General features: G+C 43.0%; 3 protein-coding genes across 3 annotated transcripts in view; all 3 read right to left on the bottom strand.

The window, feature by feature from the left end:
- The window catches only part of LOC121718490 (CMRF35-like molecule 5), a 12,782-nt gene extending 1,014 nt beyond the window's left edge, over positions 1-11,768 (bottom strand). Inside the window, exons 1-5 of the mRNA XM_042103501.1 lie at positions 11,703-11,768; positions 5,404-5,727; positions 4,946-4,998; positions 4,664-4,694; positions 4,268-4,366 (exon numbers count right to left, since the gene is read on the bottom strand). Of these exons, the coding sequence (XP_041959435.1) occupies positions 4,268-4,366; positions 4,664-4,694; positions 4,946-4,998; positions 5,404-5,727; positions 11,703-11,742 (547 nt within the window). The 5' untranslated portion in view covers positions 11,743-11,768. The remainder of the gene's footprint in view (positions 1-4,267; positions 4,367-4,663; positions 4,695-4,945; positions 4,999-5,403; positions 5,728-11,702) is intronic.
- LOC121719457 (mucin-2-like) overlaps positions 1-25,000 on the bottom strand; it is an 89,108-nt gene that overhangs the window by 58,241 nt on the left and 5,867 nt on the right. The window lies entirely within an intron of this gene.
- LOC121718489 (CMRF35-like molecule 8) overlaps positions 11,982-25,000 on the bottom strand; it is a 33,849-nt gene continuing 20,830 nt past the window's right edge. The window contains exons 6-8 of the mRNA XM_042103500.1: positions 15,035-15,081; positions 14,292-14,834; positions 11,982-12,086 (exon numbers count right to left, since the gene is read on the bottom strand). Of these exons, the coding sequence (XP_041959434.1) occupies positions 11,982-12,086; positions 14,292-14,834; positions 15,035-15,081 (695 nt within the window). The remainder of the gene's footprint in view (positions 12,087-14,291; positions 14,835-15,034; positions 15,082-25,000) is intronic.

Below are 25,000 nucleotides of genomic sequence, written 5' to 3'. Positions count from 1 at the left end.
CATACATACTCACACACAAATACTACAACACTCTGTTTACATGTGTGTATGAGAGAGTATAATAGTGTGTGTGAGAACATATAGTTGTGTATGTAAGAGCATAAAGTTGTGTGTGTGAGAGCATATAGTTCAGGTACATTTTTAGCATTTCTGAGCAGTCCAGTCTGGAGGAAATAGACCTTATATCAGGCAGAGCTAGTGAGCGGAGCTGAGCGGTGCGAATATCCCGCTCCTCGCTCAGGTGGCTGTTCACGCGGCCGCTCCTCTGCTCAAATTCACGTCAGGCCACTCCGCTCAATTTCGCTCCCCGCTCCACTTCAAAATCCTCCCGCTCCAGTGAAATCGCTCCACGCTCGCTAAAGGAGGGAGAAATAATCTACAAGCCGAATTGTTCACCTTAGAACTAAGAGCAACGGCAATGTCATAGAACATGCATTGTAAAAGATAGCCTAATGCAACACAGACAGTGCAACAACGAACAAGCTTGCCAACGTCAATACACATAAGCCTAAAACTAAAGGATTAATTGCCTAAATAATACAGTTTTAGCGTCTGAGTTTTACTTCAGCCTTACTTAAAGTATAGGCTATTCAAATTGCTCACGTTTTTCTTTGCTCTCCATAGCACACTCATGTTTCCGCGAAATGTGTCTTCTTAAATTCCAAAATAAATCTCACTGGAACAGTGTCACCACATAGTTGTTTTTGCGCTACATTGTTAGTATCTAGTTGTTTTGTAGGAATAGTACGCTTGTAAGCCCCATGACTTTCAGTTTCCTTTCTAAAATATTTAGCGACTTCATCTCCAACAAACTTACTGTAACGTCGGCATGCTGGACTATTCCTAATGTGCTACGGACTCTGGGACAATGCATTCTGGGATACGGGGGAGAACTCTGGGGGTTGTTTGTGTGTGTTAATGCCTTAATTTACTGTTTTAATGTCTGTGTTTTAGTGTAGCGTGTTAGCCTTTTAGGTCTTCCTCGTGTCTGATCCTTTTAGTGTGGGGGGCTGCGTCCACCCCTGTATAGTACTGCCCTACAAAGCCAAAGTGCATCTACGAAAATTCCAAACTGAGAAAAACAGCATTGTTGTTTGTCTTTCACACTGTATTCTAGCAAATACTGTAAAATGAAAACCCTATATCTTCAGGAAATGTTTCAGTAGATTAATGAGATTTTGATAGATTGAACGGAGGATATGGCATTTTGTATTGGTGTAAAAAAGTGTATTTCACAAAAAATGCAGTTACTGCACTTTGTCTTTGTAGGGCAGAGTAGTAGCGTATATAGTGTGTGCGTGTGTTTCAGATGCCTAGTGTGCGCTGTGTTCGTAATCTGTATTCTCTTCCCTATTTCTGAATGCTAGACTACAAAATCTTCTCTTGAACAAAGGTCTGATTGTGTCAAGCCGTTGCAATTATGGGTAATATGTTTGTTAAAGTTTTAGCGATTTTGCTTACATGAAGATGACGTGAGTTCAGGGTGGCAAACACTCGTGGCGTAAGCGGTAACGGAGCGCTCCAACAAAATTCCGTCCGCTCCGCTCCTCGCTCGCTCGTGCTCCGCTCCGCTCAATAGCTCTGATATCAGGTGTGCGCCTGTTATTTCTTCTGCTGCTGTTGGCCGGTTGCTACATGCACTCATCAATACGTCAACAATACGCCTCTCTATGCAGACAGAACTAGATCCCCATTTCGCACCCATAGACATAAACTACGAGGAACTATCTTGCTCTGCCTACAGTATGTATAATCTTTGGTAGTGGCAGAGGAAAACTCAATCAGCCAAGTCATATGTGTATTAAACAACTACTGCAAACCAAACACAAATTACAAAGCCTAGAGGGATGACATATTCTATTGCCATCCCAAATGAGCTCCTTTTGTCTGTCGAACTCATATTTTAGTGAGCCGAGTTCTGTATGATTGATGCCATTTCAGTTAGTTAGCATTATGAGGTCTCTGCAACAAATGCACATGAAGATATTATACATTGTCAAAAGAGGAGACCCAAGGTCTAACAAGAACCAAGGAGCAGGACCGGAGCATGTGCAGATTTTGACACATGGGCGTAGAAACGTTAGTCGGTTTACACTCGGCTAATAGAAATCACTTACAGCGATGTGTGCTCCAGTCCTGCTCCTTGGTTCTTGTTAGACCTTGGGTCTCCTCTTTTGACTTCTGCATCCTGTTTTGTAAGCACCATCCAGACTGAGGCGCAAGTGACCCCCTTCTAATATTATACATATTCCTGTAATGTCATAGGACTATAATGGTATGTGGGGTAGGAACACGGAAATCAATGTGGGAATAGCTCAGTTATGTTGTGTATGAAGTGCCAATGATGTAACATAGAGTGTTGTGCCTGAATGCGTTCATTGAATGATAGTTCATGAACTCGTTCATATTTTGGGCGAACGTGAACTGAACGTACTGTATTACTGCCTGCTGAACGTTACTGTGAACTCGTTCATTCTGGTGTCTGTGAACGGCTTCAAATGTATGTTGGGAGTGGTAGACAGAGAAAGAGAGAGAGTCTGTTTAAGAAAGAACAGAAGTCTCTCTCTCTCTCTCTGTGTGTGTGTGTGTGTGTGTGTGTGTGTGTGTGTGTGAAGTGCCAATGATGTACCGTATTTCATTCATATATATTCATTCATATATAGATACACCTACTTGGTTACAGTGTATACCTATGGGTTTTCATTCTTGGCCCTGAGGCAAAACAATGATTTTGACTAATTTATTTATCTATGGTACAACATTGCCACTTACCCATACAGTACTAGCTACCCCACATACCATTTTATTTCTACTTGTATGATAATGACTGGAAAACACAACCTCCCCTTGTTTAATCATTGAACTCATCAAGCTCATTAAATGTGGGGACCTCAGATATTTGTACGACATTAATAAAATATATGTAGAAAGAAACCTACAAAATGTGTGAAAAAAGAAAGGAAGAAACCTACAAAATGTGGGCAAATTCTGCCTATGAATTATACTTTTCATTGTATTAATGTCCAAACATCACCAGACAATGTGATTTGGCTGTAAAACTAAAAAAGTGGTTAGACTGTACTGTACTTACTGTACAGTATCGACATAAGAATGACATGACACTGTCATGAATGTGTCATATACAAGTAATAAACGTTTACGACATACCACTTCTGTTATTAAGTGACATTCAGTTTTTGTCATGGTTAGGTGAGGGGAAAGGATTAGGATTAGGTTAGGATTAGAGTTAGATTTAGGGTTAGAATTAGGATTAGAGTTAGGTTTAGGGTTAGGGTTCATGTGTCATTACAGTGTCATATGTTCATGACAGTGTCATGTCACTCTTATGTCGATACTGTCAAGTAAAGTGTTACCAAAAAAGTAATTTCAAGGACTATAAATAATATGAAAACATAGGATTTGACCAGAAATATTGTACGGGCCTAGTCTAGGTTTTCCCATCCTGCCTTACACGCACAATTTTATTTGCGTTGGTAGGCAGCCTGGATTCCATGGACTTCGTTTCCACCTCAACGAAGGAACCAATCACAGAACGGAGGGGGGACAGCAAGACGATGACGACACACCGAAGCGGTTATGAGCTACGTACAGATACATTTGATATACATTCGTAGCGCCCAATAAACAGCTCTGGGCATTCGTAAACCACGTTTCAATACGAGAAAATGAATGTGTAGTTCCCAGACCCCATCTCAATGAGATGAGGTTTGGTGTTACCCAGGCTAGTACGGGCCTTGGTTTTAGGACCCTTTCTTGATATAGACAAGGTTTGAACAAAATATGAGATGTTGAAACAACAACCTCATCTGATTTGACATAGCATGACCCATTGTGGTTGTGATTTGTATAGTAAGCATGGGATTGAGGGTAATTCCAGCCATGACCACAAGGTGTCAATCTTACTTCTACCTGATATGACATCTGATGTTCGCCTACACAAATTACCTAAAGCTGCCATATTTGTCCATTTAAGGAGATTCACAAGACTCATTCATTTCATTCAACCTTTATTTATTATCGGATACCAGATCTCTTTATATGGTCAAAGATTGTGTGTAGGCAAACTTCAAATGTCTGTTGGGAGTGGTAGAGAGAGAAAGAGAGAATAAGAGAGAGTTTGTTTAAGAAAGAACATAAGTCTCTCGTCTCTCTCTCTCTCTCTGTGTGTGTGTGTGTGTGTGTGTGTGTGAAGGAGAAAAAAAGACAACCCAACTAATGAAATGTATTATAAAGACCATGCCCTCACCGCTTGATGTAGGTGACTTTTTATCAGACTGCAAGTGTGTGGTCCTCTCAGACTCTGTGATGTTGGACAGCGTTCTGGTTGTTGTGTTAATGGTGGACACTGACACAGGAAGACACATTTGAAATGAGGGATTAAAAATAGACACAGAACTCTAAGATGAAGAGAAAGAGAAGTGAAAAGACCACTGTGCTGCAGCTCTATATTCCCACACACTTGTAAATCCAACATAATTGATACAACTGGTTATATCCTTGAATCAGAAATAGAATGTACATTTAGTACTATCAATTATATCCTTGAATCAGATGAATAACATTTGTGTTACATTATGTATTGTATAATTTGTATAATAATTTTTACTGTTAATTAAAGTGTCGCTGTACAATACTAGCCTACCTGGTGTGTTGGGGAGAGTAACCGTGGTGACCTCTGCAGTGGGAATGACAGCTGTTGGTTTGTTGGCCTTTCTATCTAAAAGATGGAGAAAGATAAACTATTACCGGTATGTTAAATTTGACATTGTCACACACAAAGACACACACACACACATTTCAGTGCACAGAGAAATGGAACCTTTGACTTTATCTCTTTTATTTCAGAGAATAATAATGACTGCTTATTAAAGTGTAACTCTATCAGCCTACCAGGTACAGTGTTGGGGAGAGTAACCATGGTGACCTCTGCAATGACTGTGGGAATGGCAGCTGGTGTTGGTTTGTTGGCCTTTCTATCTAAAAATCAGATTGGCAATGATTTATACAATCTATTTATGGATGATAATTTGGGAGCAAACATAAATAGGAGTAGTTTTGAGCAAGACCGTTGTTAGTATTAGCAACAACATGGCTTATAGGCAGCAGACATCAAGCCACATCCAAATAAATCACTGTTGTTAAATCATTGACAATCATTTTCATTGAAAGTAGCCGTACGCTACGGTGGTAGTGTGGAGTTCCTGCAGACTTTTCTGTACACTTTCACTTTCTAGTTTACATGTTTGTCTGTAGGGACCCTCTCCCGACTATCACCAACATTTAAGGCTATTTTACACCTTGTCAGTGGTTTCGAAATAGCTATACATTTTGATGTGGTGTGGCGTAAATAATAAAAGTATTTTCCACATTTCTGTGACTTACCTACTGTGAGATTCACTCTAGTATGCAGAACTCCCCCCCATCTATTAACTCCACACCAATATATCCCAGCATCCTCTGGGGTCAGTTTACGGATGGTCACAGTGAAGATGTGTATGTCCTTCTTGTCCTGCAGAGACACTCTCTCTTTGTGGGTCCACTTTTTCCGTGGTCTGGACAAGATGACATCAACACCATCTTTAGACTCTCCTTTCCTTAGATACTTTGGGAAGGGCTCATAACCCTTCTGATATGGACAGTTGACGACAGCATTTCCTCCCTCATGTCCTCTCACTGTGATCTCCTCACACCTCACACAGCTCAACACTAGGGAGAGAGAGAGAGAGAGAGGGAGAGGATCTGTGTGATTGTCTTTTAGAGCAGTTTGTAAGATACAGCAAGAGATGATGTAGCTCCTCCCAACATTGTGACAAGCCCATGCCACAGGACCCAGTCTATCAGAGCCTGAACCCCAACACCATGCAACAAGACCTAGCCTATCAGAGCCTGAACCCCAACACCATGCAACAGGACCCAGCCTATCAGAGCCTGAACCCCAACACCATGCAACAGGACCCAGCCTATCAGAGCCTGAACCCCAACACCATGCAACAGGACCCAGTCTATCAGAGCCTGAACCCCAACACCATGCAACAGGACCCAGTCTATCAGAGCCTGAACCCCAACACCATGCAACAGGACTCAGTCATAGCCTGAATCACTGCTTTAGCACAGTCAGGGGCGTAGGAGGCACGGGGGACGTGGGGGATGTGTCCCACGCGGTGCTGAAAAGACAGCCGTCGTCCCCCTCACTTTTGATAAGGAAAAAAAGCCTTATAGGTACGCTAAATAAATAATAACATATATGATTTGTGCTAACTGTAAAACTCCCCATTAACAGCATCACATCACTAACCACAGCCATCTACATTAGGCCTACTGTAAGACTGCACAATCTCATATTCACTCTGTTGGATATCTGAAGCCAGTTTGTCTTCTAACAATCATAAAATAATCCAGGCTACTTGCTTAGCATAAATCATTTATCATCATCTTTATTTGAGGCAGGCTGGTATTCGAAGCAGGCTTTAGACATGCATTTCGTTTGGAGCGGCATGCATACCCGTAGGCTATCAAAAGCATTTTCGGTTTGGTTTGAGATTTAATTTACTTTTGGACTGTTTGATTATATTGCTAAATGTTGGGACTGATGGTCACTGAAATCTGGAAGATATTTGATGGTTCACTGTTAAGTTTCATGCAGTTGAAAAAGTGTCGGGATTTCCACTGCTGTTTATTGCGAGACAAGGCAGCCCTTCATTGAATAGGGGTTGTGCTGTAATGGAAACCTTTTTGCGTAGCCAAGTAGCCTAAATTGAGTTATTGTTTAATTATGCATGATTTAGTATTTCTTTTTTTAAATAAAATTCGTACTGTTTGCCCACAGGAACACTATAGAGACACTCTTGAGCGCAGTAGAGATTATTTTATTAGTAGCCTTCAGCCTCTGGCAATTAGCTCGAAAGGGGCGGCAAGAGAATGAGCTTGAGAACATGTGTTGGAGACCCATGGTAGGAAAACGACTTTTCTTTGCCAACTGTAGGCTATTAATCCAACCAACATAATACAATACAATACAACATATAATAAAATATTAAGAAGAGGTTATTTCATTGACTTAAATCAAACAATGTCTTCTAGTGGACTGATGGCAATTGTTGGTATGGTAGGCAATTGTTACCCCGTCTTGTATATGGGAACCTGCCTTTATTTGTCCTGCTATAAATAGAATCAATCCCGGGCATAATTTGAGGATTTATGGTAGCCTAGTGCTCAACTCCTGCTCAACATGACGTTAGCTGTTATGTTTATGATAACAAACTCAACTAGCCTACTTATCAACTCATTTTCACTAGCCTAATTATAAAATACAAGTCTATCAACGTTTTTGTTCTAAGACATTTATTTCAAACATAATTTCAAGACACAAATTGGATACTTCAGTTACCTTGGTGCATAAATCCCAGAGAGTAGGCTACCACGCCCCAGAGTGATAGGCCTAGCGTTCTTATGCGTTCAGTGTGGGGTATAAACAAGCTGAGAATTTAGCGGTGTCACGTCTGCCTGTCACAGACGTGGGGAGCTCTTTGAAGCTTGGGATAATGTGATACAGTCACTACAGTAACAGTATTTTATTTTACTTCTTATGCAATTTTTTTTTTCCAATTTTATAAATGCTTTGTTTAAATGCAATTGGAACAAATAGTTGATTATAAAGGCAACTTTCTGTTGCAATTTTCTGTGTGTTCTGGACTGGTAACTTGTTAAGCCAACACTTGTTAAGTTTTAACGTTGCATAAATATTAACTGCAAACACACAGTGGAGAGTTGATTTGGTTTATACCAGACAATTTAAGTAGGCCTAACTAGGCTATTTGATCATGTAGTCTATGTTTGGCATGATGATTCATTCATGGCTTCATAAAATATCAACATCCCATGTTGCTTTTTTCTACCATCAGCCCAAGTAGTGACCAGTATTCTACCATTGGCCCAAGTAGTGAAAACAATTGTTTGAAAACAATCAATGGTATTATCTTAATATTCTGGCAAGTTTAAAATATGATGGTCGAAAGTGGGCCAGAGGTGGCAATCCGATATCTGGAAATCTGATCTCACTATGGGTTTGTGTTCAAAATTTGGTCCCCCTCACTTTCAAAATATCTCCTGCGCCCCTGAGCACAGTGAAAATATACCCACGCCTACATCGTAATGCTGTAATGCCAATTTTTTTTTTAAATAAACCAATAACATATTAATCTGTATATGTGTATGTGTGTGTGTGTGTGTGTGTGTGTGTGTGTAGGTGGTGGGTGAAGTTGAAATAATGTGTGGCTATGCCATTTGTACATTTTAGCTATGCAACGTCAGCACGTACGTCATGTGGCTTGAGTGTTCTGAGAAAGACTCACACCTCCCTTTCATTTGACTGTGCTCTGATAATATCACCACAGTACTGGCCAGCGACCTTGATGGCCCCCAACACTAGAGATCCACAGCTATAAAAGGCCTCCGGCTAGTGATGGGTCATATGAGAACAGGACAAACAGAAATTACAAATGCACCTTATAAACCAATACTTTTGAAACCAGGCTGCAGACACTGAGGATCAGCAGCGCTATGGAGGACCTCCGCCAGTGGTACAATGAAATCAGATTTAAAGAAAATAAATAATAAAACAGTAACACAATCAGTTAAAATGGGCCAAACACTGCCACACTGGGTATCAGCAGCGCTAAACAAAGGGCCTGCTTCCAGTTGCAAACATAAAAAGGAAACACAAATTCATAAACAAAATCAAACTCAGTTGCATCAATCAGGCTACTCAGAGACATAATGCATACATCAGACAATCGCTACATACAGTAACACCCTAACCCTAATACCTCATTCATTCGGACGTGCACCACACAGCTCAACACTGAGATACACACAGAGAGAGAGAGAGAGAACAAACAAACTAACACAAAGAGCTCTAATTTGTATGACCCACAGCCACATTGCACCATGCAGTGCATTCATACCAACACCAGGTCAGCAGAGACAAGGAGGTTCTCAGAATTCCTTTACAATCACACCATATCCATGAACCTTGATAAATATTTCATTTTCATTCTACATTAGGCAGCTACTATACATAGACATACACACACACACACACACAAACACAAACACACACACCAACATTATGCTCTCCGTCTGTGTGTGTGTGTGTGTGTGTGTGTGTGTGTGTGTGTGTGTGTGTGTAGGTCAGTGGTGGAGGAAGTACTGAAACTCAGTACGTAGGTAAAAGTACAAATAAGCACAGAAATATTTACTTTAGTAAAAGTTCCACAATGCCAACCCTTCTTAAGTAAAAGTAAAAAGTACCTGCTTTTAAATGTACTTTAAGTATCAAAAGTAAGAGTACTTGCATAATTATTTATTATCTTAATATCTATAGGCCTATTCTTATAAAAAAATCAGTAGCCTATGAGCTGTGGCATTTTAATAAAGCAGGTTTTAGGTTATACTAGGCTAGATCGTTTTAAGCTGATGTAATTGTGCTTACCATCCGTGGCCCAGTTTACATTCTGACTTACAATTCTGGAGACTAAGGGGCCGTGCACACAACGCCGTTTTTTGTGAAACCGGTGAGGTTTTGTTAACGGTTACGCCTTGCATGTACACGACTCCGGCGCTATAGGAGACTGAGGCCGTTTACACGACACCGCCGGGTGGATTTTCTCTTACCGCTTTCACACCTTTAACGACTCCGGCAAGAAAAAACCTCGCGTGTACACACAGAGGAATAACCGGCTAAATGTGCTGTAGTGCATATGCCAGACCAGTCGATGGCGCCGCTGTGCAGAAGCTTCACGATAATTTCGCGTGAATCGCGTAGAAGAAAACATTGTTGAAACAGTTTGTTAAGCCAGAGAATGTCTAATAAGTGCTCTTGTTAAGCAGTCACATGAAATAAGGAGACTACAGACAATTCGGTTTTCAATTCAACTGTTAAACTAATAAAGTTCATTTTCAAGGTATGTGACTGCTATGTGAAATTTCAAATGCTTAGCCTACGCATTGCATTAGGTCTGAGCACCACTGGAGAAAACACTAACAGTAAGCTAATGTTTAACTAAGTTAAGCTAACGTGTGCTTCTAACTTAGCCACTAAAGGCTGATAGGCTACATTGTGCACATAGCCTAAATCATGACAGGGGAAAGAAAAACATTTTAATATGACAAATAAATGGTTTGGTTTGTTTTGACAAGCAAAATGTCAGGTCGAGTGTCGTGGCTGAGTTGAGAGGTGGGGCTATGTCGTCATAATATTGCCGGCTTCGCACCTACAGGCGTCTACACGGCGAAAGTTAGCCGGCGGTTTCAAAAGTTCCCATTTCGGAAGCCGGTTTCAAAAGCTATCGGTTTCAGGGGCCGTGCACACGACGCCGGTTTTTGTGAAACCGGTGAGGTTTTGTTAACGGTTACGCCTTGCATGTACACGACGCCGGCAGTTTAGGAGACTCAAACCGATAGCTTTTGAAACTAATTCTAATTTTGAGACTAATTCTGGTTATCTATGGTGATCTGCTGAGTCAAATATCATTCAGCAAAACACGAGAGCCTGAAGTTTAACGCGGTAGACAAGGGAAACGTTCGGTTGATTGTAATGCCAATTCTGATTGAACAGAAAAGTTGTTTAGAAAGGTGTCTTTATGATAAGGTTCCGTTTCACTTGCGCAGACGTGCATAAACATTGAATGAGTGCTCACATTACTACCCCCCAATTGTAGGCTATGCCTCTTTATTTGATCACACAATTAAGAAATATTTGGTCACACTTTACTTGACAGTATCAACATAAGGGTGACATGACACTCTCATGAACGTTAAACATTTATGACATAGCACTTCTGTCATTAAGTGTCATTCGGTTTTTATCATAACGGAGTAGGGTTAGGTTTAGGGTTAGAGTTAGAGTGGGATAGGGTTAGAGTTAGGGTTAGAGTTCATGTGTCATGACAGTGTCATGTGTTCATGACAGTGTCATGTCACTCTTATGTCGATATCGTCAAGTGTTACCAAATATTTTAATCTGGAACATGTTTAGTTTTTTTTTTTGGACAGCGGTTCTATAATAGTCTACCATTCATTTGTGCAGCAAATGATCAGACGTGTGACAGAAGCATCGGCATAGCCTGTAACTTCGCTGCTCCGCAGACTAGCAATCTCATCGGAGAGGAGGCCCTAACGCTGCAGATAATAGACAGAGAAAGGCAAGCATATGCTCAGGGCACAGAACACAGTTGCATGTCCAGTGTAGCCATGGGTCTGGTGAACATAGCCTACCAAATGCAGATGGCTACTAGCTCACTCATTACCTGGTCTGGACTATAAGCCTATGTTTAAAAGATTTAGAAGCGGGGCACATAGCGATCTTTGGTAGCAACCTGGTAAAAAAAATGTGTTTGTCAAAGAGAACAAAATGTAACGTAAAAAGGTACGATGGTATTGTAGAAATGTAGCGGAGTAAAAGTACAGATAATTGCTGCAAAATGTAACAAAGTAAAATTATGCACTATAGATTCTACTTAAGTAAAGTACAAATATGTGGAAATTTACTTAAGTACAGTAACAACGTGTGTAGGTGGCAGGTGAAGTTGAAATGTGTGGCTATACCATGCCATATTTTAGCTAAGCAACGTTAGCAAGTACATCATGTGGCTTGAGTGTCTGTGTTAATCTTTCTGAGAAACCAGTAAGGGAGAGGAGTGTGAACTTGATGGAGGTTTTCATTTCAGAGGTACTGTAAGTCTTCTTCCTCGCTGATTTAACCAATAGCAGTCTCACACAGTAGGACTCTACAGTATATCTGACCAACAATCATCACATACATCATGAATCAAATATATATATAAAGTCTGAAACAATTGAAAAAAAAGAAATGTTACAGATGTCTGCTTTCAAACCGATCTGTGACTTTTCTTTCAACTCTCTCCATCCAGCTCACCTTTGGTTTGCCACAGAATGGTATTTTATCGTCCTATCAGCTCGATGTCCAGATCGCCTGGTGATGATGTCATCTGTGTCCCCCAGTCCTGTCTGAGCTGAGGAGTGTCCTTCTTGATGAAACGTGACGCCTGATTGGTTCAGTCACCCTGAGAGGTGGCCACTACCATCTCTGTTGTGTATTTCCTGTCTTTACTAAACAATTCACTGACTTAGACAATTGTCACTGACTCACTCTCTCTCACTGACCTCATCTGTCTCTTGTCCTTATTTTGAAGTAGGTCTCTGTACCCCTGCCTCCACTCATTTTACTGTTCCCTAATTCCGCTCTCTCCTTTTCTCTCTATCTAACAATGTTTGTCTCTGTCTCTCTGTCTTTTCCTCTCTGTTGTTCTGAAGCGCGTCTATCGGCTCTCACACCTTTTATTTATGTGCAGCCACTAGACCGCTAGTCTACTTTCACAAACACAACACTCTGCACCTTGCTCTCTCAGTTTATCTCTCTCTATCTCTCTCTCTCTCTCTGATGTCTGGCTGGTAACACACTAGCTGTTACTATTTGTCATGTCTGTTGTCGCTCTGTGTCTTGAGCCTTCGTTGTCACAAGTGGATGTGGGGAAATAGCTGCTGTTCTTTCCAGCACATGTTTATCTTCATGAAGAGGAGTCTAATAATCGCCAGTGACACCATTTCCAGGGGTAAACACCAATGAAACGACACTGTTTGCAACACTGCTACCTTATTCATTCTAACCAACAGGCTTGTGCAAAATTCCAGAATTGAATTGAAACTGGCTCTTAAATTCCAATTCAATTCTCGAATTTCACTTGCATTTCAATTGAGTAGCAAACAGGAAGCAATTCGAATTGTGCACAGCCCTGCTAACCAAATAACAACCCAGTCAAAGAGAAACACAGAGAAAGAGAGACAGAGAGAGAGAGCGAGAGAGAGAGAGTGAGAGAGAGAGTGTGTCTCTGGATACATTGTGTGACTGCAGGAAGCTTCAGTTAAACTAAAAACCACATGGTTCTGACCACACTGCTACTGATGCAGCTCTGCTCTGTCCTTTAGCTGCAGGGGCCTTCAGTTAAACCACAGGCTATTTAAGGGGAAGAGATCTGTTAATGACACACACACACGCACATGCATGCATGCACGTGCACACGTACACACACACACACACACACACACACACACACACACAATGAAAACCATGATAGGATATCCTGTGTATTACTTTTATTATACAATAGGCTATTTACAATTTACAATCGATGGATCATAAGAAACTATATGAATAGAGGATGTGTTTTGGTCTAAATGTACAATACATCAAAATTGAGTTGAGATTAGACTTGGACAGGACACAGGCAGACATGCATATCAAAGACAGACATTTGTAGGGGTGTGTTTGCATGAAACAAATTAATGGACAATGACACCCTCTACAGAGGTTATTAGGTAACAACATGTGAACTTTAGAAGGCCAAAACATACTGGCAGTTGAAGAAGAACTAACAATAAAGAGGAAAAATCTGTACATTTGTGCTTTATTGTACATCAGTTTATTGTACATTATTTAAAGAGGCCCTATGCATTTTAACAAAAATGACCTTACTTATGCAGGTTGAGAGTCGTTCTGATGGTTCTACAACACTTTTTGGGTCGTTTGGTGGGTGCTTCGTCTCCCCCTAGTGCTTCTCCATGGAAAAAAACGAATATGCAACTTTCTGGTCACGGTCCGAACACATCCGGATGTAACTCGGCGGAAATACTCGAAAATGTAGTCAGATTGTAGTTTCTAAGAAGACTGCAAAACGGACTCCGATTTGGCTTTGTTGCTGTTGAAATTGTAAGTAGCCTACCCTTGGGTGAACTTCGTTTTTGTAATGTGATTTGATAGTCTCTTGAACAATGTGTTTGCTCGTTTTATTGTGAGCCCTATGTGTTTAGCTTGGTTTATTGATGGCTAGCTCGCTAGCTAGTGGGGGTTTAGCGTATCAGTCACTTGCTACCGAAGCTGAAAATGCGAGCCCAAATCAGGCGAAAACCTAGAAACAGCAAAGGAATAACCAGACCTGCATAGGGCTTCTTTAAATATTTAATTCAGAACAAACTGAATGCTACCTAATGAAATCCACTTGATGTCGTTAGGCACTGCTGTCCACTCCTTGCCATGAGGCTCTGGTAAACTGCAACAGGTTGGTCTATGGCATCAGTTTAAGTGGTGTTGGGGATCAGGCTTTGGGAACTGTTTCAGGTTGGGTGGTGTTGGGGTTCATGCTCTGGTAAACTGCATCAGGTTGGGTGGTGTTGGGTTTCATGCTCTGGTAAACTGCATCAGGTTGGGTGGTGTTGGGTTTCATGCTTTGGTAGACTGCATCAGGTTGGGTGATGTTGGGGTTCATCCTCTGGTAAACTGCATCAGGTTGGGTGGTGTTGGGTTTCATGCTCTGGTAAACTGCATCAGGTTGGGTGGTGTTGGGGTTCATCCTCTGGTAGACTGCATCAGGTTGGGTGGTGTTGGGTTTCATGCTCTGGTAAACTGCATCAAGTTGGGTGGTGTTGGGTTTCATGCTTTGGTAGACTGCATCAGGTTGGGTGATGTTGGGGTTCATCCTCTGGTAAACTGCATCAGGTTGGGTGGTGTTGGGGTTCATCCTCTGGTAAACTGCATCAGATTGGGTGGTGTTGGGGTTCATCCTCTGGTAAACTGCATCAGGTTGGGTGGTGTTGGGTTTCATGCTTTGGTAAACTGCATCAGATTGGGTGGTGTTGGGTTTCATGCTTTGGTAAACTGCATCAGATTGGGTGGTGTTGGGGTTCAGGCTTTGGATGGCGTTGGAGTCTTGTGGATAATTTTCATAGTCAGCAGTTTCCTATAGGAATAACAGTTTGTATCTATAATTCTATCAATAATAATGCTTTCAAAACATGAAATGTTATGATCTTTTTCAGGAAACAGTAACCCTCTGGAACTGAAATGCACTGCATATTACAGGAAATTGTGTATTGAAATTAAATAATGATTAAGATAGTTGATATTGTAGTATTATAAAAATACTCTGTTACTCATTACCGCTCTTGGTTTTCTTGCTGAGGACAGAGGCCTATTTGGTCTGTGAGCTGTTGAAGAGGTAAAAATAAATACAGTTATGATATTTCAGCATATCAGTTTGATAGAGTGAAATACAAATGGAGCAAGGGGGAAAAAAACTGGTGTCTGTGTGTGTCTGTGTCTGTGCCTGTGCGTTCATATATATGTGTGTTTGTGTGTGTGTGTGTGTGTGTGTGTGTATCTGTGTGTTTGTGAGAGAGAGAGAGAGAGGTAAAAATAAATACAGTTACGATATTTCAAGCATATCAGAGTGAAACACAGAGGTGACATGAAAAAAAAAGAAGGTAAAAAAAATGAGAAAAGGTATGTACTGTACTTGGGTCAAACACTGACTAGGTTTGTGAGATCTTCAGTTTGTTTTGCGAGATATTGAGTTTGTTTTGCGAGATCTCGCAAATCCATCAATGCATATGAGAACCACGTTCCGGAGAGCTTCAGTGCAGTGTCATTGTCTGCGAAATCACTGAAAGAGACGCAACGGGAAAATAAACAATTAATTTGATAAATAATCAAATAAACGCTTTCTGTGGTGATTCTGCATTAAGTGCATTCATTGATGTTTCTCACTTACCAGCTTAAAGTGTTGTTGCTTGTTGTTTCTGGCGGTTTCCCTATTGGCTGATAACGATTTATTTTTAAAAATGTATCAAAAGTTACCCCTCCCCCTTTTTTAGATGGTGAATGTAAATGAAGGAAAGCCCTCTAATTGGACGGGCAAGACTGACAATTAGACAGGCCCGGCCGTGGCTACGCGTATGCTTGGTAGGCTAAACCAGTGGAAAAATGTCTATAGACAAATTTGGTAGCCAGAAAAAAAGAACATAAACAGAGGATAGAAAATACAAAAAAAGAGGGAGAGAATGCAAAAAAGGTTGGCCTATGGTTCTTGGCTTCACGTGCAGGCAACAGACGAGTTTGAGGATACGGTAGGACAATGATGACATTAATACAGTAGCCCGCTGTGGCGTGGTTGCTTGCAATTGTATGGTTCATCTATATTATTTTAACTAATTGATCTGAATTGGTTGGTGTTTCTCCTGGTAGCCTGTGCTCGCCTGTGCTGCGTGCGTATATCTAGGCCATAATGGCTGTTGATGGAGTGACGTGTAGAAGCGATGACACATCCCTCCTCGGATTTTTTCACAAATCGCACCCTGACTAGGTTGGCTTGTCAGTCAGTGTGGAACGCAACCTCAGACCAACGCAGATGCCAAAATAAGGAACTGCAACCTAATTCCAGTGGCTAAAGCTCTCCGGAACATTTCTAGTGGTTCTCATAATGCATTGATGGATTTGCGAGACTCGCAAAAGAAAGTCAAGATTTCACAAAAGAAACTCGATCTCGCAAAAGAAAGTCAATATCTCGCAAAAGAAAGTAAATATCTCGCAAAAGAAACTCAAGATCTTGCAAAAGAAAGTCAAGATCTCGCAAACGAAACTTGAGATCTCGCAAAAGAAACTCGAGATCTTGCAAAAGAAAGTCAAGATCTCGCAAAAGAAACTCGGGATCTCGCAAAAAAACTCAAGATCTCGCAAACCTAGACAGTGTTTGTCCCAAGCAATGTTCCCTCTAAGCTGCGCACGCGCGGCCGCGCAGGCCAGTCGAAGTGGCCGCGCAATAGATTTTTCAGACCGCGCACATTTTTCAGACCACACAAACGATTTTTTTTTCAGGGGTTAAAAATCTGAGCATCAAAGGCGATGTAGGCTAGGTAATAAACATTTAAAATACTGACATGTCTGACAACCAAGCTGGATGTACTTTAGAATGTTTACATACAAAGTATCCTTTAGGCTACTCCAGGCAGGCCCTATGATGCGAACTTCTGGGTACTCAGATTAGGCAGGCCCTGCTCCAGCAGTTATGCAGTAGGCTACCATGGCGAAAAGGCAGAGCAGATGCCTCCAGAAAAAGGTCTGCGTAACGTTTAAACATGAGTGGCTAGATGAAATACTCCAAATTGACACAAAAGATGGTCCAGGTAGGAAAAAACTTTCAGACATATTTACGAAAGGAGTGACGTGATCTGCAAATTCTGCTCGGAGGCAAACGCGAAAGGAGAGTTCGCTCGTGGGAAAAATTGGTCTGAGTGAAAGCTTGAGTGTGTGTGTGTGTGTGTGTGTGTATGTGTGTGTATGTGTGTGCGCACTTGAGTGCATGTACCTGCTCATAATATGTGGGAAAAATTGGTCTGAGTGGAAGCCACAAAAACAATTGCTACCAACAACAAGTGTTGCCAACCACTCAAAGGCGAAATAATGTGTTCCAACCAATAACCGACGAGATGCGCGTTTGAGAGATTTTAAATTGCACGGGAGGGAGTAGCGAGCTAGCTCTCTGTTTTGTTTGAACATCAACAGAAGTGAAGTTCACTTTACCTAATCTTGATTATCTGACACAGAAAGTTCATGTAGACACATTGAAAACATTGAGACTTAGACATGGGAACTCTATCGATCTAATTCTCCCCGAAATTAATGAATCCCGAGAGAGATGAATTCTGAGAGCCAATCCGACCCTAAACAAATAAAATTATTAATCGACAATGTGATGCTAGCAATTAACACCAAAATGTCCATGTTATCAGTCCAGTATACATGATCATATGGCACAATGCTTGTGCTTTACATTACGTTTCGGAAGCAAACTGATTTCAGTTAAGACAGTTTTTGCTGGAATCATTCAGCTTTTAGGATGCCCTGCAGAAAATCTCCTTGATGCCATTACCAAGTTCTACGCAGACCGTGCGCTCAACATGAACAAAATGGTAATGTTTAGGCTACTTCAGATGGTGCTTAAAGGTTGTATCAGCGATAATACGGCTGAACTTCACTTCTGTTGATGTTCAAACAAAACAGAGAGCTAGCTCGCTACTCCCTCCCGTGCAATTTAAAATCTCTCAAACGCGCATCTCGTCGGTTATTGGTTGGAACACTTTATTTCGCCTTTGAGTGGTTGGCAACACTTGTTGTTGGTAGCAATTGTTTTTGTGGACAGATCTCGGAGCCTCGGCTGCCTACAGAGACGCGTTTTTTTTGACGGCCTGCTTATGAGGCAGGCAGCTAGCGGATCGTTAGGAAAGATTAGATGAATGTGATCATTCAAGGAGGTGGTCATCCCCCAGCCCCCACCCCCACACCCCCTCAATACCAGTGCAACACTCACCTCCATCATCACAGGCTATCGTACCCCCACCATCACTGGATATTGCACCCCTCCCCCACATGGCGATCACAAACAATGAGGTGACAACAACCTCAGTCAACAGCCATGAGACACACAGATCCCAGACGACTCAAATGCATTCTTCTGGATGTGTAATAAACCGTACCAAAATAGCTGAAGACCGGTCAACATTAGCCCTTTTCCTAAAATTGATGTCTATGTATGTCTGTTGTTTGACTTGGCGATCAAATAGTTAGAACTATGGATTTGATGTTGGCCGCAAATTCAGAGCATTACGTTAACGTTAGCCTACATGGTGTCAATGTAACGTAGCCTAGGCTACTCTTACACATAGTAACAAATATTTGGCAAAGTCTCCTGGTTCAATTGTTTCCAGTTTAATAGAAACGAGGGTGTTAAATTTGCAGTGACTAGGCTACAAAATCCAACCAAATAACATTAGGCCTACCAAGGCATTGCGTTGGATGTTTCTCAATCTCCACTTGTTCTCTTCACGTATGTGGCAGCTAATCCATGTAGTGAAAAGGGATAGGCCTACCCTTTTAAAAGGAGGCCTAAAGTTGTTTTATATAAATAGGATCGCTATGACCGTGATGTGGAGGGCAAGAAAGTATAATAGTCTCTCTCACTTGCTCATGATTTGCAGGTAGCAACGTACAAATGAGGTAGGCCTAGCCTATTGCTTGCCATAATGGTAATGAAAAATATATTACTAGTAGTAAAATATTCAAATATTTAGTGTTAACCTTACTCAGCACTGAAACCTGTCAAACTTCGTTCAAAGTCCTTCATCACATGAATTAAGATTAAACTAATTCAATTTCTGAGCATCACAAAGTCAGACCTGACTGTTTTTAAAATCATGTGTAGTACGCCTAAGTGTAAATGTGTGTGTCTAAACATGCTTTAATGAGCTTACACTTTAATGAGCTGAATTTGAGCGTACAGTTCTTTCACCAACTTATCTGGTTTACATTAACTTACAAAATAGATACTTTAGCTTAGTCCTCAGATAGATGAGGGTTGCTGCTTGCTCTGTTAAGGTATTTCTGTCCCTTCCAAACTGCATTGAAATGGTATGTTTAGCAGCCAGAATTTCAAAATGTCCAGGGTGCAATGGTGCAAACTCAATCATCTCCAACTCAACACTTCAAAGACCAAGGAGATGGTGGTGGATTTCGGCAGGTTTAAGCCCACTCTGCTACCAGTCCCCATTGATGGGGTCAATGTGGAGGTGGTAAGCACCTACAAGTATCTGGGTCTCCACCTGGACAATAAACTGGACTGGTCAGCCAACACTGATGCAAGAAAAGGGCAGAGCAGGCTGTACTTCCTGAGGAGGCTGTGGTCCTTCAATGTGTGCAGCAAGCTCCTCAGGATGTTCTACCAGTCTGTTGTTGCCAGCGTCCTCTTCTATGCAGTGGTATGCTGGGGAGGAAGCACAAGGAAGAAGGATGTGGGGCGAATTGACAGGCTGGTAAGGAAAGCTGGCTCTGTAGTGGGAGCTGAACTGGAGTGCATCACTTCAATATCTGACAAAAGGACCCTGAACAAACTGATCAACATCTTGGACAATGAGTGTCACCCACTCCACAGCACTATTGTTAAGCAGAAGAGCCTGATCAGCTGGAGACTTCGCTCACTGCCTTGCACAACAGACAGACTGAGGAAGTAATTTGTCCCCAGGGCCATTGAACTGTTCAATGCTTCACTTAAGGGAAGAGGAGAGATAGACTTCTCTGCATAGTCTGTCTGCCTCTTCACCCCCTCTATGTTTGGATACTGTCTGTCCTCTAGCCACTTTTTACCACTAGCCACTTTTACCACTGTCTTTCTGCCTCACTGTTTGCGTGCTATATTAGCACATTAGCACATATGCATAACCCCTCCCTCCACAGCCGAATTGTGGCCACACTTATACAAATAAAAATCTTAAAATAGTTATATATATATATAGATATATAGATATATAGACTTTACTCTTGCACTGTTGCACTGTTGGACTTACTCATTTGCACTATCACCAGGATCACTATCACCATTGCACTATCACCATGACACTCACTCACACAGAGCACCTTACCTTACCTTACTATGCACAGAGAATCACAGGCTCAGTCCCTACCTCAGTCATTGCAAGCGCCTCTAGATTGATTAATCACCACTATGTGGATACTGTTTTTAGAATTGATTTAGATTAAGGGCTGTATTTTGGGTACCCAGCGCATGGCGTAATACTCGTTATTCACCCGCGCAAAGTTGAATTCGGTATTTTGCACGTTTATTTTTTAAGCATTGCGCCCAGGGTTGTGGCAATTAACAACCTAGGGAGGGGCCTAGCGCGTTGTCTAAAAATCGCTATCATACACCACCTAAACCTGGTCAGAAGTCAATGGCGAGTTGTTCATATGCTATTTTAAGGGCGCATGTCACCAGTCATATTGGCAGTTGCACGCACCATCCTTCTATCATTCATGAACGCACACCAGCGCACGTCCATGCAAAGCATTACAAATTGCACAATTCCAATGGGAAACATAATTAGAACAAAGATATTACGAAATACAGTACATCTCATAATGAGTAGTTATTCACCATCATTTGCAAATTGGTAATGACGGTTAAAAGTGATTAGGGGAGAGGCGAGAGACACGTATGGAGCACAGCTGAAGACGCACTGTCACGAGATATAAGCAACTCCTCTGCAGGATAAATGTTGTTTTATTCAGTCATTTGAGCAAAATTAGGGTAAGTGTTGCCAGTCAATAGTGAAAGTAACTGCATATAACTGTCTTGTCGTTGACTGACTCCTTGGTGAAGTTAGTTTCACTTTGCCAATGAGTTCAAATAATAGACGAGTGCAAATGCGTGAAGGCTATGCTAGGTTTTAGTAAAGCATGGTTTAAGAATGACTATTCCATACGGTCTCGCAAGCAGCCTCCTTCAAATGCGCCGTTGAATGCCAAAATACCGATGCATTTATTTGACATATCGCGCGTTGCGCCGTTAAAGGGAATGACAGATGTCATTCTCATTGGTTTAAAATGATGTTACGCCCCAAACACACCCATATGACTGATTAAAAGACCTAGGAACACCTTGTTACGCCATGCGCTCCACTTTTGATAGCGAAACCCCTCCCAATGTGAACTGGACATCCTACTAAATTTGAATAGACTTTTGACGAGTGACGATGCACTTTAGAATGTCATGATAGGGCCCTATGTGTTAGTTAGTATAATGTGTATTTTAGTATATTTAGTATATTCTTTATCTTCTACTGTCCTTATTGCTTAGTTGTGTTTTTATATTATATACTTTTAGTTACTTTTTCTGCTGTTAGTGAATGTGTGTGTGTTGTCTGTATGCTACTGAGACCTTGAATTTCCCCTGGGGATCAACAAAGTATCTATCTATGTATCTATCTATTTCACTAGTTCGCCCTTCTATATGATTGCTTCAGCTAGACTAGAATGTATGGGAGAAGTGCGTGTTTGGCAAGGTAGCTGTCCGTGGTCCTGGAGTGCCTGGAGCGGACATCGCAATAGAGCGATGACCGCTTGCACCCCCCGTGTAAGGAGGAGTAAGGAGTAACAGGGCAATTGGTGAAATGGAGGAGTAGGGGGAGGAGGGGGGACGATTTCGCGAACGTCGGAGCGTGTGACGTATGGAAAAGGAGGTCGGCTTAAATAGGCCTACCCTGCGGCGGCAGTGGGTGAGTTAATTGCTGTCAATCATCCCGAAGGCTCCTCCCGAACTTTGTTTAGAAAAACATCATTTCACTAGTTCGCCCTTCTATATGATTGCTTCAGATAGACTAGAATGTATGGGAGAAGTGCGTGTTTGGCAAGGTAGCTGTCCGTGGTCCTGGAGTGCCTGGAGTGGACATTGCGATAGAGCGATGACCGCTTGCACCCCAAAAGATCACAGAGAAAGGCCGCTACCAACTACATAAGTGCTTGCTGAGCGAGTCGTAAATCCGCTAGATTGGAGCGAATGTAAGACTGGTAGGCATCCGAGGACCAACGGCCCAGTATTTTAATTTGTTGCTCCGATAAGCCGTTGAGCGCAGCTGTTGTGGCAGCTCCTATCCTGAAGGAGTGTGCGGAGTACCGATCCGCGGGAAAACCAGATTTGACTAGAATGTTTTTTTTAAGAGTGTCTGGAATCTGTGGCGAGTGATGGGTAGCCCTTCGTCTGACACGAAGAGCGGGCTAGTAGACGAAGCTTGAGCTGATCGGTATGAGATGTAGTGAGATAGGTATTGGAAAGGCTGAAGATCTGAGGCGGAGTTAAAAATGAATATGGAGTGTCCTTTTCGGAACTGATCGGTTTTACTCTGTTTGATGGTAAATCGAATGGTGTCTTGGTCTAGCTGCTCTAGATCTGCGATGCACGGGTGGACATCGGGAATGAAGATAGACGAAGGGCATGTAAACTCGCTACATCTTAGCAGCCCAAAAAAGGCCAGTATAAACATAACGGAGATGGTGAAATCGGAATGTGGTGATATGAACCCTTTGCGAAGGGTAGCGAGGCAGGTGGCGAGAATGCTTGAGGTAATGGGAAGGCGGGAGTCTTGGGGGACTGGCTGTTGCCTACGGATACCTTTGATTAACAAGCCTATCCTGGTGTCGGAGAAGGGGCATTCGGAGCCGTGGGGGCGTTTGTAGAAGAAATGAATGCCAGCTAGGTAGACTCTAATGGAAGAGACTTTGATCCCGAGTGAAGTGTGGGCGTAGGTGATAAATGATGATATGGTGACTGCATCGAAACTGAGAAATGGTAGTGAGTGCTTTGCGTGGAACTGTTTGAAGCACGACCAAGCAGTCCAGTAGGACTGCATGGTCCTGGGTGCGAGGGCTTGGAGGGCTAGGTCGGCCGTGATGGGCTGAATATAGCTGAGGGGGTGGTTTATAGGAAGATGGTCTCCGAAAAGCTGAGGAGTGGAGTAGGGTACGGGTCCGCCTCTGGAGCCAAGCTTCTGAATCTCTGACAAAATGAGGTTCCTGGTGGACGCTGTGACGGGTGGTGGTTCGAATGCTGCAGTGTGAGGAGGCGATGGCAGGGCCTGTGCTGTGGCTAAAGAATAGTTTTGCAGCCGGAACGGGACGTCGTGGTCCGAAGCACTCGCTGAGTGCTGATGATGACCCGCTGCTGCGGGCTGGTCTAGCGCGGGGCCGGGGAAGAGATGGGAAGGGAGAAAAGGAGGGAGGGAGCGGTTGCTGACGCGACCGGAAGTGGAGCAACCTGGGACAGGGTCGCGGGAAGTGGGACGGGGAAGGAAAGAGGGTTAGGGGGGAATAGCAACGCTGTCGCTATCGGCGCCGGCTGAGACCAGGTGCTCGCTAACTCATAAGAGAGATGAGGAGCTAGCGAGGTGACTCTTCTAACTGACGCTTGGTGAGTTGAGGCGTGCTGTACAGACGTGGCTCCCGGAATGGAAAGGGGAGGGGGGAAAGGGGGGAGGGAGGGAGCAGTCGTCGGAACGACTGGAGGTGGGGCAGCCCTGGACCGAGTCCTGGCTAGGGGAGGTGGATGGGGTTGGGAAAGAAGGGGTGGGGGGAGTAACGACGCTGTCGCTACCGGGGCCGTCTGGAGAAGTGGGGTTGGACCCGGAAATACGGCGGAGATGCGGCGGGAAGAAAGTCGGCGGGAATGGGCCTGAGCCGCTGACGTGGCAGTGGCTGTGGCTGAAGCAGCGGAATGATGCGCTCTGAAGCGTGTGGTGCCGGAAGGTTCTGTCGGCGTGCCCGGTTCGCGGGGTGGCTGGTGGTGTGTGCTTCGTCCAGCTGAATGGCCGGCGGAAGGAACCGCGCCGGGATGCCAGAAAGAGCAGCCTGCTTCCTGGTCCGGGGAGGAAAACAAAGTGAGGGAGCGGGAGGGCGAACGGACCAGGCTATCCGACTGCGTTAGCAGGCGGAGGAGATGGAACTTCCTGTCCGACCTACGGAACGCGATGCCGCGGGAATGGAGAGTGCTGCGGATGCGAGCCACTGTCCAGTGGGTAGGGTCATCGCCTTGCTGGCGCTGGGTCCTGGTGCTGCCGCGAGTTGAGGCTGCTGAGCGGGAAATACTGCCCCGCACGGGGGCAGGAGAGGAGCACCTTCTGCGACCCTGTGTCCTGGATTCCCTACACTGGCGGCGAGGGGAACGATAAGGATTATTTTCGCCCAGCGGAGGGCCCTGGGTGTCGGGTGTTGGCGGGGCGAAGTTGTCCTCCAGATCACTGGAAGAGGCGTGGATTTCCAGTTCCATGTTTTGTCTTTAGCAAACGATACGCGGACTGGTTGATTTCGCGAACGTCGGAGCGTGTGCCGTATGGAAAAGGAGGTCGGCTTAAATAGGCCTACCCTGCGGCGGCAGTGGGTGAGTTAATTGCTGTCAATCATCCCGAAGGCTCCTCCCGAACTTTGTTTAGAAAAACATCATTTATGTTTGGGCCTTTTTTCTGTCTGAAATCGCTGATACAAGCCGTATAGGCCTATCTCCCTCAATGAAATTCAAATGGCATCATGTTTTGTAGCCTAGTTTGTTGCAAACCACTCCAGTTATGAATTGTTTATAGCTACCTTTAGGAAAAATGACACCATGTCAATTTAATAGGCCTATTATTGTTAAGCACTGTATTGGCATTTTTCTTTCAATGAAGTTCCACTTAAATGTTGTACCTGCTGAGAAATGACTAAACACCTTGGATACTTTTATTTTATATATATATATATACATATATATATATA

The sequence above is a fragment of the Alosa sapidissima genome, chromosome 9 (genome assembly GCF_018492685.1).
Source record: "Alosa sapidissima isolate fAloSap1 chromosome 9, fAloSap1.pri, whole genome shotgun sequence".
In the NCBI taxonomy this organism is placed as follows: domain Eukaryota; kingdom Metazoa; phylum Chordata; class Actinopteri; order Clupeiformes; family Clupeidae; genus Alosa; species Alosa sapidissima.
Note: the sequence above shows the minus strand (reverse complement) of the source record. Positions and strands in the feature narration are given on the sequence as shown.